General features: G+C 45.2%; 1 protein-coding gene across 3 annotated transcripts in view; it reads right to left on the reverse strand.

Moving 5' to 3' along the window:
* The window catches only part of CHD2 (chromodomain helicase DNA binding protein 2), a 3,702,317-nt gene that overhangs the window by 1,399,802 nt on the left and 2,290,092 nt on the right, over positions 1-12,423 (reverse strand). For all 3 annotated transcript variants that reach the window (XM_044078379.1, XM_044078380.1, XM_044078378.1), the window contains one exon: positions 9,460-9,531. In XM_044078379.1, coding sequence (XP_043934314.1) covers positions 9,460-9,531 — 72 coding nt within the window. The remainder of the gene's footprint in view (positions 1-9,459; positions 9,532-12,423) is intronic.

Consider the following 12,423-nt stretch of genomic DNA (forward strand, 5'->3'; position numbering starts at 1 on the left):
AGAGAAGAGTGGTGGCTCCGTACTGTAGTGAGCCGAAATTGCTGAAGCATGAATTTTGATTGATGAGAAAGACAGGCTCTTGTTTAGCATCTCAGTTAAGTATTGCAGTATCTGAGGAATATTAGGGGCCTTTGTATCAAATCCTTCTGTTTGGTTCCAAGCACAAAATCTTTTCCATTTTCCCTCATAGGATTTCCTAGTACTAGGCCTTCTAGCTTCCAGGGTGACATTCATTACTGCTTTGCTGAGGGGAACACTGTAAGTAGTTACCTTATCCGCCATGCTGCCAAGTTTAGGGTCTTGAGGTGGTAGTGCAGGATCTGTTTGTTTTGTTGGGATAGTAGATGAGGAATCTGGGGCAGTATCCATGGTGGATAACTCGACAGATTCCTCAGTGTTGGGTACCAGAACTGGCGTGGCCAGTCTGGGGCAATCAGGATCATCCTTGGCTTTTCCTGTCTGGCCTTCTGGAGCACCTTGGGTAAGACAGGTAGACGGGGGAAAGCATATACTGACAGATTTTCCCATTTGAAGGAGAGAGCATCCACTTTCCATGCTTGTTTGTGGTAAGTCCTTGTGCAGAATGTCTGTAACTGATGGTTGTGCGGAGACGAGAAGAGATCCATGTCCGGACAACCCCATGTGTCTGTTATCATGCTGAAAATTTCTGGATCCAGTTTCCATTCGTGGGGGTCCACAATTTTTCTGCTGAGGTCATCTGCCAGAGTGTTCTTTTTTCCTGGCAGGAACTGTGCCTGCAGATGTATTTTGAGATCCACAGCTGTGTTCCACAGGGCCATAGCTAGTCTGCAAAAAGGGTAAGAATGTGTGCCCCCTTGCTTGTTTATATACCACATGACCGTGGTGTTGTCCATCTTTATCAGTAATTCTCCTGGATGCAACAAGACCTTGAAAGCTGTTAGAACGTTCTGAACAGCTAGCATTTCCTTTTGATTGATAGGTAATTTCCTTTGATTTGGAGGCCATATCCCTGGATGCATTTTCCGTCCATGTGTGCCCCCCAGGCGTACTCTGAAGCATCTGTTGTAATTGTCTGCCTGGCTGGTGCATGAGTAAATGGTTGTTCTTTGTTTTCTTGACAAGCTTGTGCCCACCATTGAAACTCCTGTTGCAGGCATGGAAGAATCTTTATAACTGCCTCCAGATTGTGTGCATGTTGATTCCACACGCTTTTTAGGTACATTGTAGCTTCGTCATATGCAACCTTGCATATGGAATTAACAGGATGCAGGATGCCATAAAGCCCAAAGCCTGCAGAATTTTTCTTGCAGATAACTGGGTTTTTGTTTTTAAGCTGTTGAAGTAAGCAGTTAGATGTTGTTGTTTGTCTGGAGTGAGATAAGCCATATGGGCAGTTGTATTTAAGCTTGCACCCAGGAATATTATCTCTTGAGAGGGTACTAAGTTTGATTTTTTTTTGTTGACTGTGTACCCTAGGCTTGTTAGAAGCCTTTCCACAAAAACCAGATGTCGGAGTAGTGTCTCCTTGTCCTCTGCTTGTATAATGCAGTCGTCCAGATAGGGGTAAATTTGAATTCCCCTCTGTCTGCAGAATGCAATTACTGGTGCCAGGCACTTTGTAAAGACCTTGGGCGCAGTAGATAAGCCAAAGGGCAGTGCAGATAATTGGTAGTGCTTTGAGCCTGCTTTGAACCGGAGGTATCGTCTGCATGATTGTCTTATGGGGACATGCAAGTATGCTTCTTTCAAGTCCAGAGTCACCAGCCAGGCGTCCCTGTTCAACATGGGCAGTAGTTGCTGCATGGTTAACATTTTGAATTTTGGAATTTCCAGGTAGGTATTCAGAGTAGATAAGTCCAGTACTGGCCTCCGTGCCTTGTCTTTTCTGGGTACCAGAAAAAGTCTTGAATAGAAACCCTGCCCCACTTCTCTGTCTGGCACTGGCTGAATGGCCCTCATGTCCATGAGGGATGAAACTTGTCTTTGAGCCTCTGCCCATTGATTTTTTGGCAGATCTGGCTATCCATGTGCCTTTGGCAAAGTATGGAAATGAAATTTGTAGCCTTGAGCCACAGTGTTTAGAACCCACCTGTCCTGGGTTATCAAATGCCAATTTGGGCAAAAAGTGCTAGTTTTCCCCCCAGCGGGGCTGTCAAGAGAAAAGTGCTTGGGGCGGGCAGTGGAAAGTCATTGTGTTTATTTCTGAAGGGTTGAGACTTTTCTCCTCCTCCCTTGGAGGTGGAAGCTCCCCACTGTTTAGATCTGTAGTAAGAATGAGGTTGCGATCGACCCCTGGGGCATCTGGATCTGCCCCTTTATGATCTATCTGGCACTGGAAAGGACCAATTCTTAGTAGGCCAGTTCCTGCTGAACCTGGGTGGCTGTACCTGCATAAAATCTTTACAGTTTTCATTGATTTAGCTTTATCCTCCATTTTCTTTAGTACCTCTTCTGCCTTGGGACCAAACAAACTCAAGTTGCAAGGGGGCATCTAGTAACTTTGCTTTAACATGATCAGGCAGATTTTGTTCCATTAACCAAGAATGCCGCCTAATAACAGCACTAGTAACTACAGCCCTGCAAGAAGCTTCCAAAGAATTAAAACCACATTGCAATGTATGTTTGCTGACTTGTTCAGCTGTATAAAATAAATCCTGCATTTCCTTATTTACAGTACTCTCAGAAGCATTCATCATTTGTTTCAATAACCCCATGAGGTATTGGTGAAATTTAATCATATGGAATTGGCAATTTAATGCCCGTATAGCCAAAGTTGTAGAAGTGTAGACTTTCCTTCCCCATCTATCAAAGGCTCTAGCATCCCTATCAGAGGGTGTAGGGTTTTTGGCCATAGAAGCCTTATCACCCTTGGGACCCTGCGAAATTGTTTCAGGATCAGTTACAGGGTTTTTAAAAAAGAATTTATGAGAGTCAGGGACCCTATAATATCTGTCAGGCTTAACATGGGCTGGAGGCAAGGAGTCTGGGGACAAACAAGACTCCGAAAAAACATCATCCACTATGTCCAAAACAGGAGGTATGGCCAGAGGCCTGTGCTGGGGCAGTAACAGGAAATCTCTAAGTCTCTTTTTGGAGTCTGAGAAGTCTTAGCCCTCCCAATGAAAGTGTTCTCTCAGAGTGAAGGGTTTCCCCAAAGGAGTAATCCTCTGGAGGGGAAGCTGAAGGAATGGAATCCTCAGCATCAGAGTCATCATAGGGGGGTAAGGAGTACCCTTGATCAGAAGAGGAATCAGAAGAAATAGAAGCGTGAGCAGAAGAATCAAAGTTTGGGTCTTGCCTAGGCCTCTTATCTGGAAGGGGCTGGGAACCCCTGATCAGAGTAATTAGGTCTTCAGCCATTTTGAGCATCTGTTTTTTAGGCATTGGGGCCTGTGCACATGGTTCTTGGCTTGATCTTTTCTCTTTAGTTGGTGTCTTTGTCTTGGCTTTATATGAAGGTTTCACATAAAAATGTTTAGGCCTGCAAACACCCTCAGAAGCCGATACCTGCTCAGTGGCTCCGGACCCAAGTGAGGGAATGATTTCAGAGGTCCCAACATCTAGAGCTGTCTGCTGCAAGGCCTACTCCACGTGGATTTCCACTGCGGCCTGTGGCTCTGAGGTTGCAGTCGTCAGGGGCTGCAAAAGCACCTCACTGAGGACCGGCGCACCAGCGACTAGCTTAGGAGCTGTTTCGTCATCCAGTTTGGGCCTCGCGGTTGCCTTTTCCATTCTTTTTCTTTGCGTTTTTTGTAAATAGCGGTAGTTGGATGGCCATCCGACGACATTTCTGGATAGTTAAAATCTTTACCAAAATAATGCTGTGCAAAACTGTATCTGCGTTTAATAGTACGTTTGTTAAATCTAGCACAAAACCGACAACCAGCAAAATCGTGATCAGGGCCTAGGCAAGGAACACAGTAAGAGTGAAAGTCCTTATGAGGTATTTGCTTCCCACAAGAAACACAATTATTCACTTTTTCTGACATCAGTCTGGAGCAGGAAAAGAAAAAATGCTTCCCCAACGGGGTACTTAGCTTTAAAGAAGACTTCGGACTGAAATTCGAACACGAAAATCTCAGGAGTCGGCCGAACGGCACTTGCTAACTGCTTTTGCTTCGGGCACCGCACAGCAAGAAAGACTGAAGAAAATGGCATCGGCTGCATCTTTTATACCCCTGACGACCTGACGTCAGGTAAGAGGTGACGACAGCCGACGCAGGACCAAGATTTTGGAAATCAGGGTGGACGAGGGCACCTGCCAGCAGGATTACTTAAGAGTAATGACTGCAACAGTGAAACACGATGAACATCCAGTGTTACCCTCAGGCAGAAGGCAGCCAACTAGGATCAAGCTGGGTCTCTCTCTGTCTCTCCACCTTTCTTTTTAAGACGGCTTGGGGGTCAGAGGCAAGGGTGGGAATGCATACAGGAACAAGTTTGTCCATGTGAAAGAGAAAGCATCTATTTTCCAAGCTCATGTCTATTGAGCTCTGGAACAGACCTTCTGTAGTTATCTGTTCTGGTGAGAGAAAAACAGGTTTATTGAGGGAACTCTACAATGTAGCGTTAGGTCCATGATCACCTCTCTCTTCAGCATCTGTTCATTGGTGTCTAGAAAATCCCTGCTCTGACCCAGAATAAAAGATTCTATGAAAGTTAGCCTTAGTTCTTGAGCCAGTATCCAAATCTTCCTCTTTGGGCTGCACAACTGGTAGGACAGGGTACTGGGTGCCCCCTTGGTTGTCTGTGCACCACATCACTGTGGTGCTGTCTTCCCAGATCTGCACTGTCCCTGGGCTTAAATTCTATTGAAAAACCTTTAAGGACAGAGAGACTGCTTGTAGCTCTTTCTGATTTATAAGCAGTTTTCCCTGCTGTTGTGCCCAGATGCAGAGCACTTTGCACTTTCAGGGAACTTAAGTGGGACCCCCAAGCTATGTCTGCACTGTCCATGGTGATAGTCTTATCTGTTTATGTTAAATAGAAATCTGTCCATGGGTTCTGCAGTATGGTGTTCTACCACAGGAGCTGCTTATTCAGGCATGGAAGGAGAGGCAACAGGATATGGAGGAGTTGAAAATGCTGTCCCCCAAGCATGTTTAGAAAATACTGAAGTTTTCTCATGTGTAACTTGGCAAGTGGAATCGTGAAAATGCAGGATGCCATGAAACCTAGAACCCTCAGAAATTGCCTTTCTGAGATGTGTTGTTTTGGAAAAAGGCTGGTCAGGTAGTCTGTCAGGAAAGATATCTTGCTCTGAAGAAGGAAGTGTTTTTGTTGGGCCAAATCTATGTGGGATCCCAGAAACAGGATCCTTATTTGAGAAAGTTTGTGGCTTTTTAAAATTTAAGGTGAAACCTACCTTCTGAAAGCAGTCTACAATGATCTGCAAGGTGTCTAGGGTCTCTACTGTGGATTCTCTGTGGATTCTCTCTGAAAAAGTCAATCTAGGTAGTGAGTTTTGCAATGTGCTACCATAGCAGCTGAGCATTTTGTGAAAGCTTTGGGAGCAATGGACAGCCCAAATGGTAAAGTACAGAATTGAAAGTGAGAGCCTGTTGCTACAAATCTTAAGATATTTTCTGTGACTGCGTGCTATGGGGACATGGAGGTAAGAGTCTTTTAGGTCTAGGGTGACTAGGACGGCATCTTGGACCATTAAGGGAAGTTGTCTTCTTTCAGCTGTTCCCATCAGGGGTTGCCACAGTGGCTCATCTGTTTCCATTTCTTTCTGTCCTCTGCATCTTGCTCGTCACACCAACCACCTGCATGTCCTCTCTCGCCACATCCATAAACCTCATCTTAGGCCTTCCTCTTTTCCTCTTACCCAGCAGTGCCATCCTTAGCATCCTTTTCCCAATATACCCAGCATCTCTCCTCAGCACATGTCCAAACCAACATAATCTCACCTCGCTGGCTTTGTCGCCAAACCATCCAACCTGAGCTGACCCTCTAATTTACTGATTCCTAATCCTATCCAACCTTGTCAAACCATAATGCAAATCTTAACACCTTTAACTCTGCCACCTCCAGCTCTGACTCCTGCCTTTTTGTCAAATCCATTATCTCTAACCATTATAACATAGCTGGTCTCACTACCTTCTTGTAGGTCTTGCCTTTCACTCTTACCGGTACCAGTCTGTCACAAATTCCTCCTGACGCTCTTCTCTACCCACTCCACCCTGACTGTTCTTCTTCACCTCTCTTCCACACTCACCACTACTCTGAACCATTGATCCCAAGTATTTAAATTCATCCACCTTCACCAACTCTACTCTCTCATTCACACACACATATTCCATCTTAGTCCTGCTGACCTTCATTCCTCTCCTTTCTAGAGCATATCTCCACCTCTCCAGGGTCTCCTCAACCTGTTCCCTACTCTCACTACAGATCACAAAGTCATTAGCAAACATCATAGTCCATGAGGACTCCTGTCTGATCTCATCTGTCAACCTGTCCATCACCACTGCAAATAAGAAAAGGCTCAGAGCTGATCCTTGATGTAATCCCACCTCCACCTTAAAGGCATCAGTCACTCCCACTGCAGATCTCAGCACCATCACACTACCCTCATACATATCCTGTACCACTCTTACATACTTCTCTGTCACTCCTGACTTCCTCGTACAATACCACAATTCCTCTCTAGGCACCCTGTCATATGCCTTCTCTAAGTCCACAAAGACACAATGCAACTTCTTCTGACCTTCTCTATACTTCTCCATCAACACCCTCAGAGCAAACATCACATCTGTAGTGCTTTTTCCGGGCATGAAACCATACTGCTGCTCACTCATGGGAAGAAATTTTTGTAAATTAAACATTTTGAACTTTGGGATATTGAGAAACGTGTTTAGATTTGAAAGGACCAAGATTGGCCTCCAGGTGCCTTCTTCTGTTGGAACTAGAAAGATCTTGAGTAGAAGCCTTTTTCCTCCTGACCTGGAAGAACAGGCTTAATGGATCCTTTGTGAAGAACTTCCCCCAAGGAAAGGTTGTAAGAGGCATTCCTGTTCTTTTGGTGGATTTGGAATGCCCAAGCAGGGTGGGATTTTTCTAAACTGATGTAGCACCCCCTTTCTATGATGTTGAGGACACATTAATTCCTGGGGATGGTTTCCCATTGATTCAGGAAGAACGAGAGGCTTACAGCCAGAGTTTTGGAGGGGAAGGTGGAGTTGAACATAATCACAGTTGGTCTCTATGTTTGGTAGACTCCTTGGAGTTTCCTGTTCTAAGTGACTGTTCTGGTTGCCACCTCCTGGATTGCCTGGATCTCTAGTCATGGGAAGGCCTCCCCTTACCTTATCTAGGGGGAAAGAACAAGGTTTTGAGGGGTGATCACTACTGTAGTTTGGTGACAAAGACAAATAAAATTCCTTCCTTTATATTTGCTTTTCTTTCTTAGCCAGCTTCTCGAAAACTTGTTCGGCTAAAGCTCCAAAAAGGAAATCTTTTGTCTAGTGGAGCATCCAGTAGTTTAGCTTTTACCTGACAGGGGATGGGACCCGATCCAATCATGTCTGCAGATGCCAGAACCTGTCGCAGATGCTCTGCATGAAAGCCAGTACATTATAACCACACTTTAGGGTGTTTCTGGACACTTGTAAAACTTGTCTTGCTGTCTCCTGAACTTCCTTTGATAAACTTCTATCAGCAATAGAGTCCACCCATAGCTAGAATTTTTTCCTGCTCAGATTCAAGGTACTTTCACATATGTAATTGCCAAGTCAATACTCTCACTGCAAGGGTGGCACAGATAAAAGCTTTTTTCCAAATATGTCTAGTAGTCTACTTTACCTATAATTAGTTAAGGGATGTCTAGCTGGCTCCTTAGGTACACCTTTTTTGGATTCAGTAAAGACTACTCAGGGGTCCAGCCTTGGGATTTTTGTTAAGGTGCTTGTGAGATTCAAGCACCCTGTAAAACTTGTCTGGTTTCCTACGAGCAGATTGTAAACCATAAGGGTGAAAAGCAATGTCTTCAAAGTCATCATCCAGTAATGTGTGCACAGGAGGGATGTGGGAGAAGGCAAACGTAGCAGTTCCCCGTAATGGGTCTGAGCTTGACAGAACCGTTTACTTTCCCAATTGAAAGCCTCATTCATTCTATGAAGGGTAAGGGTATCCCAGAAAGAAAGGTCCTCTGAGAGGAGGGGCAGAAGAGAGGGTGTCATCTGAGTCTGAATCTGGGTTAAGTTTGTGGTGGCAAGTGCCCAGAGTATGGTAACTCCTCCTCATTTTCTGAGCTTGAGGAATCTGAATCTTTCTGCAAGGCCAGCTCTCTGCTTCTTTTGGATGGGAAGACTTCAGTAGCAGAAAAGTGACAGGGTTCCTGGATTTCATAAGTCATGAATTCTTAGGCTATTTTCAGAATATCTTGGACTTCAGCCTGAGAAGTGGCTGAAGGCAGGGGTGAAGAAAGATAAGCTTCACTTTAGGTGTCCGTTTAGAAGGGATGACCCAAGACTGAAGTCATTCGACCTCGACTTCCGTTAAGGTTCAGTAGCAGAGATATACAGGGTGTTTCTCCCTCGAGAGACACAATGCGAATGTCGGAAACCAAGGCTTGCTGAACAACCTCAGAAGCGACAGACATCTGTGTTGTGGTACTAGTGCTAGGTAGGTCTGAAACTATGCAGGCCTGCCAAGAGGTCATTCCAGAGTGTTTAGGCCTAGGAGTCGCTGAACAGGGGGCTGCAAAGGCACATCACCTGGGGCAGTTGACTTGGGACTACAGTCACAGTTTTATCAGAAATGTCAAACGTCCATCTTTTTGTCTTCCCATATTTTCACATACACCAGCTTCTGCTAGTGTCATTCAGAGGACACAGTGGTAAAACAGGGTTACAGCACCATTAGGAAAACCGAAGATGAGGAATCCACATGGGTAGCTAATACCTTGCTGCTATGTTTGAGGGATTTCACATGGAATTTTGCACAGTCGAGACACTTAGAGATGTCGTGCCACGGCCATAAGCAGAACAGACAAAACAAGTTAAAATCTCAATGTGATTTGCTTCCCCTACTTCTAGCAACTGTTGAGCTTTTTAAACATTAAATTAACAGAGAAAAACCCCCAACAGGTTGTTTACCTAACTGGAAGGAGGAGACAGTCTGGAAAAACAAACTGAATACACGTAAAGCACATCAAACTGCATGACTAGAAAGAAGTGAAGATGGTGCTGGCAGACACCCTTTTCTTAGGTCCTGACATCCAGATGTCAGTTTTTGGACATCCATAGCCAGGGATGATGCAAAGACTCTAGAATTCATGGGCTGAAATATCTCTGAAGGTCAGAGGCTTCTGCATGGAGGAAAGATACAAGAATCAGTACTGCAACACTGACTATGAAGATCATGTCCAATACTCTTAGAAATGCATTAGCACTGACAAAATATTACAACGAAAACTAAATAAATTATAAAACTGAATGCCGTTAGCAATTACAGTAAAAAAAGCAAACATACCTCAGAACCTTCAGCATTAAAGTGATCTAATGCTTGTTTCCTCACATCTCCCTTTATTGAGCCATCCAAACGCTGGGAAACACAAAAGAAATCATCTTAGAGATAAAAACTTTGGCTAAAAATTCAAAATCTAATCGTAAATACTTTCTGTTGCAAAGTTCCATTCTATGAGACTTTTTTTTTTTTTTTTAAAGGCAGGAAGAACTGCTTAAGGACCTTTACAGGCCATGACTAAAAGTACAACAAAAAAATAAAGTTTTCACTGATAACATAACAAGGATGCATGCAAAAAAGTACAGTTGTGTACACTTACCATAAAGGTAGATGTTCGAGTGTATTCACTGTTGCAGTCATCATCTGTGCGTTATTCCTGCTGCGGTAGCCCTCGGCCGGCCCGAATACCAGAGTGAATGTTTTTCTGCGTCGGCTACTGTCGCTTGCTGACTGACGTCAGGTTGTCAGTGCTATAAAGCAAGGCAGCTGACACCATTACATCAGTTTTTCTTGCCCTAACCAGTCAGAAGCCCAAGTAAATATGGTAAAGTGGTCCTGGTGGCTAAAAGCCACCGTGAGAAGCTTATGTCTCCCTAAAGAAATAAGATATAAGGGGAAGGAGGGAGGGAAACCAGGATTGCAACAGTGAATACACTCGAACATCTACATTTATGGTAAATGTACAAAACTGTACTATGTTCTTCGTGTTTCACTGTTGCAGTCCATCACCTGTGGGAGGATTCCCAAAGCTGAGGAGAGGGGTGGTAGGATTAATAAGAGTCCGAGGCATGGGTCAGCATGCCCTGCAGAACTGCAGAGGCAAACTCTGCCCTAGCCTTAGAAAACAGAGGTAGGTGGTAATGCTTGGTAAAGGTATGGACAGAAGTCCAGGTGGGAGCTTCCAGGATGTCCCTGGTGGGAACTCCTCTGAGGAATGCTGTGGAAGTGGAGGCTGCCCTAGTGGAATGGGTTCAAATAGACTTTGGGGGGGGGGGGTCCCATGTAATTTGTAGCAGAAATGGATACAGTGCGATATCCATTTGAAAATGGTCTGCTTGGAAATGCGCTTACCCTCTCCCCTGGGGCAAAGCTGACAAGTAGTTGGTCTGCTTTCCTGAAGGGTTTAGTATGATCCAGATAGTATCTGAGCTGTCTGTGCACGTCTAGTGAGTGCAAAATTCTTTCCCCCTTGTCTTGAGGGTTAGGAAAGAAGGTGAGTAGATATATGGCCTGGTTGAGAGACACATTAGAAACCACCTTGGGCATAAAGGAAGGATTAGTCCTCAGGGAGACCCTGTCTGCACGGAAAATGATGAAGGGCTCAATGGCCATCAGTGCCAGAAGTTCTGAAACCCTTCTGGCTGAGGTGATAGCTAGGAGAAAAGCAGTCTTCCAGGAGAAATATCTTAGTTCTGCTGAAGCAGCAGATTCAAAGGGTGGCAAGGTTAATTTTTTCCAAAACATAACTCAGGTCCCAGGCTGGCGGTGGCCTTCTGGGAGGTCTGATATTAGAAGCCCCTCAGAGGAATTGTTTAATCAGAGAATGGGCGAACAGGGGCTGATGTATATCAAAATGAGCTGAAGTGGCTGAGGCGTGGATTTTAATAGAAGAGAAGGAGAAGCCACTATTAAGTAGCTCCGCTAGGTAGTCCAGGATAAGAGGGATGGAAGGTTATGAGGAATTGCTCCCTCTAGACTGGCTCCAGGAGCAGAATCATATCCATTTTCCTGTGTTAGATTTTCTGGTGCTGAGCCTTCTGGCCTCTGTGATAATGTCTAGTTCCTGTTTGCTTAACAGGGGCTCCATGTTTGCCTTTAGAGCAGTAGCCATGCTGATAGTTTGAGTCTCTGCAAGTCTGGGTTCAGCATTCCACCCCCCCCCCCCAACTGAGCCAACAGGTCTGAGATCAGGGGAAGCTGCCAGGGAGACTAATGTTAGGCTGCGCAGTAAAGGGTACCAATGTTGTCTGGGCCAATCTGGAGCAATAAGTATGGCCTTTGGACACTCCTCCCTTATTTTGATCAGTACCTTGGGAATAAGAGGAAGAGGAGGGAATGCATACACAAAGAGGGTGTGTTCCAGGGAAAGGTCAAGGCATCCACCTTCCACGCTAAATGGTGATACTCCCTAGTACAGAATTTTTTTCAGCTGGTGACTGAGCTGCGAAGCAAAGAGATCCACTTCCAGAGTCCGCCACTCCTGAGTGATTTGTAAAAAGATTTTTCTGTGGAGCTGCCATTCGTGGGGGTCCAGTAAGTTTCTGCTTAAGTGATCTGCCAGGGTGTTGTTGATCCCTGGTAGGTATTGTGCTATTATGTATAATCCCATAGAAGAGGCTGTCAGCCAAAGATCATGGCTAGCCTGCACAGAGGGTAAGATTGGGTCTCAACCTGTTTGTTGATGTACCACATTACTGTGGTGTTGTCTGTTTTGGTAATGAGAACTCCTGGCTTGAGATGGGGTTTGAAGGATGTCAGAGACTTTTGTACTGCCATCATTTCCTTCTGGTTGATGTGTAAGGGAAGGAGCTCGGCATCTCAAAGACCTTGGGTGCACCTGCCTGCTAGGTGAGCTCCCCAAGCAATGTCTGAGGCGACAGTGGTAATGGTCTGCCCAGTTGAGCAGAGGGTGAAGGAAAGACCCTTGTTCTTGGCACAGGTTCCTGCCCACCAGAGAAACTCAGCCCTTAAACAGGGGATCAGAGGGAGAGGTCTCTAAAGGTTGACAGTGCCGACACCAAAGTTTCTTTAGATACCACTGAAGTTTTAACATGTGAAGCCTGGCCAGAGGAATTAGAAGGATGCAAGATGCCATGTACCCAAAGGTTTGCAGGAACTTCCTTGGAGTGAGGTGACTTCCGGAAGCCAGCTGGGAAAAGTAGAGAGGCAGGAAGCTCTGCTTTTCTGGGGATAGGAAGGCCATTTGGGATGCTGTGTCCAGCAGTGCTCCCAAGAAAATGATCTTGCTGG

The sequence above is a fragment of the Protopterus annectens genome, chromosome 7.part0 (genome assembly GCF_019279795.1).
Source record: "Protopterus annectens isolate FY-2018-M chromosome 7.part0, PAN1.0, whole genome shotgun sequence".
Taxonomy (NCBI): domain Eukaryota; kingdom Metazoa; phylum Chordata; order Ceratodontiformes; family Protopteridae; genus Protopterus; species Protopterus annectens.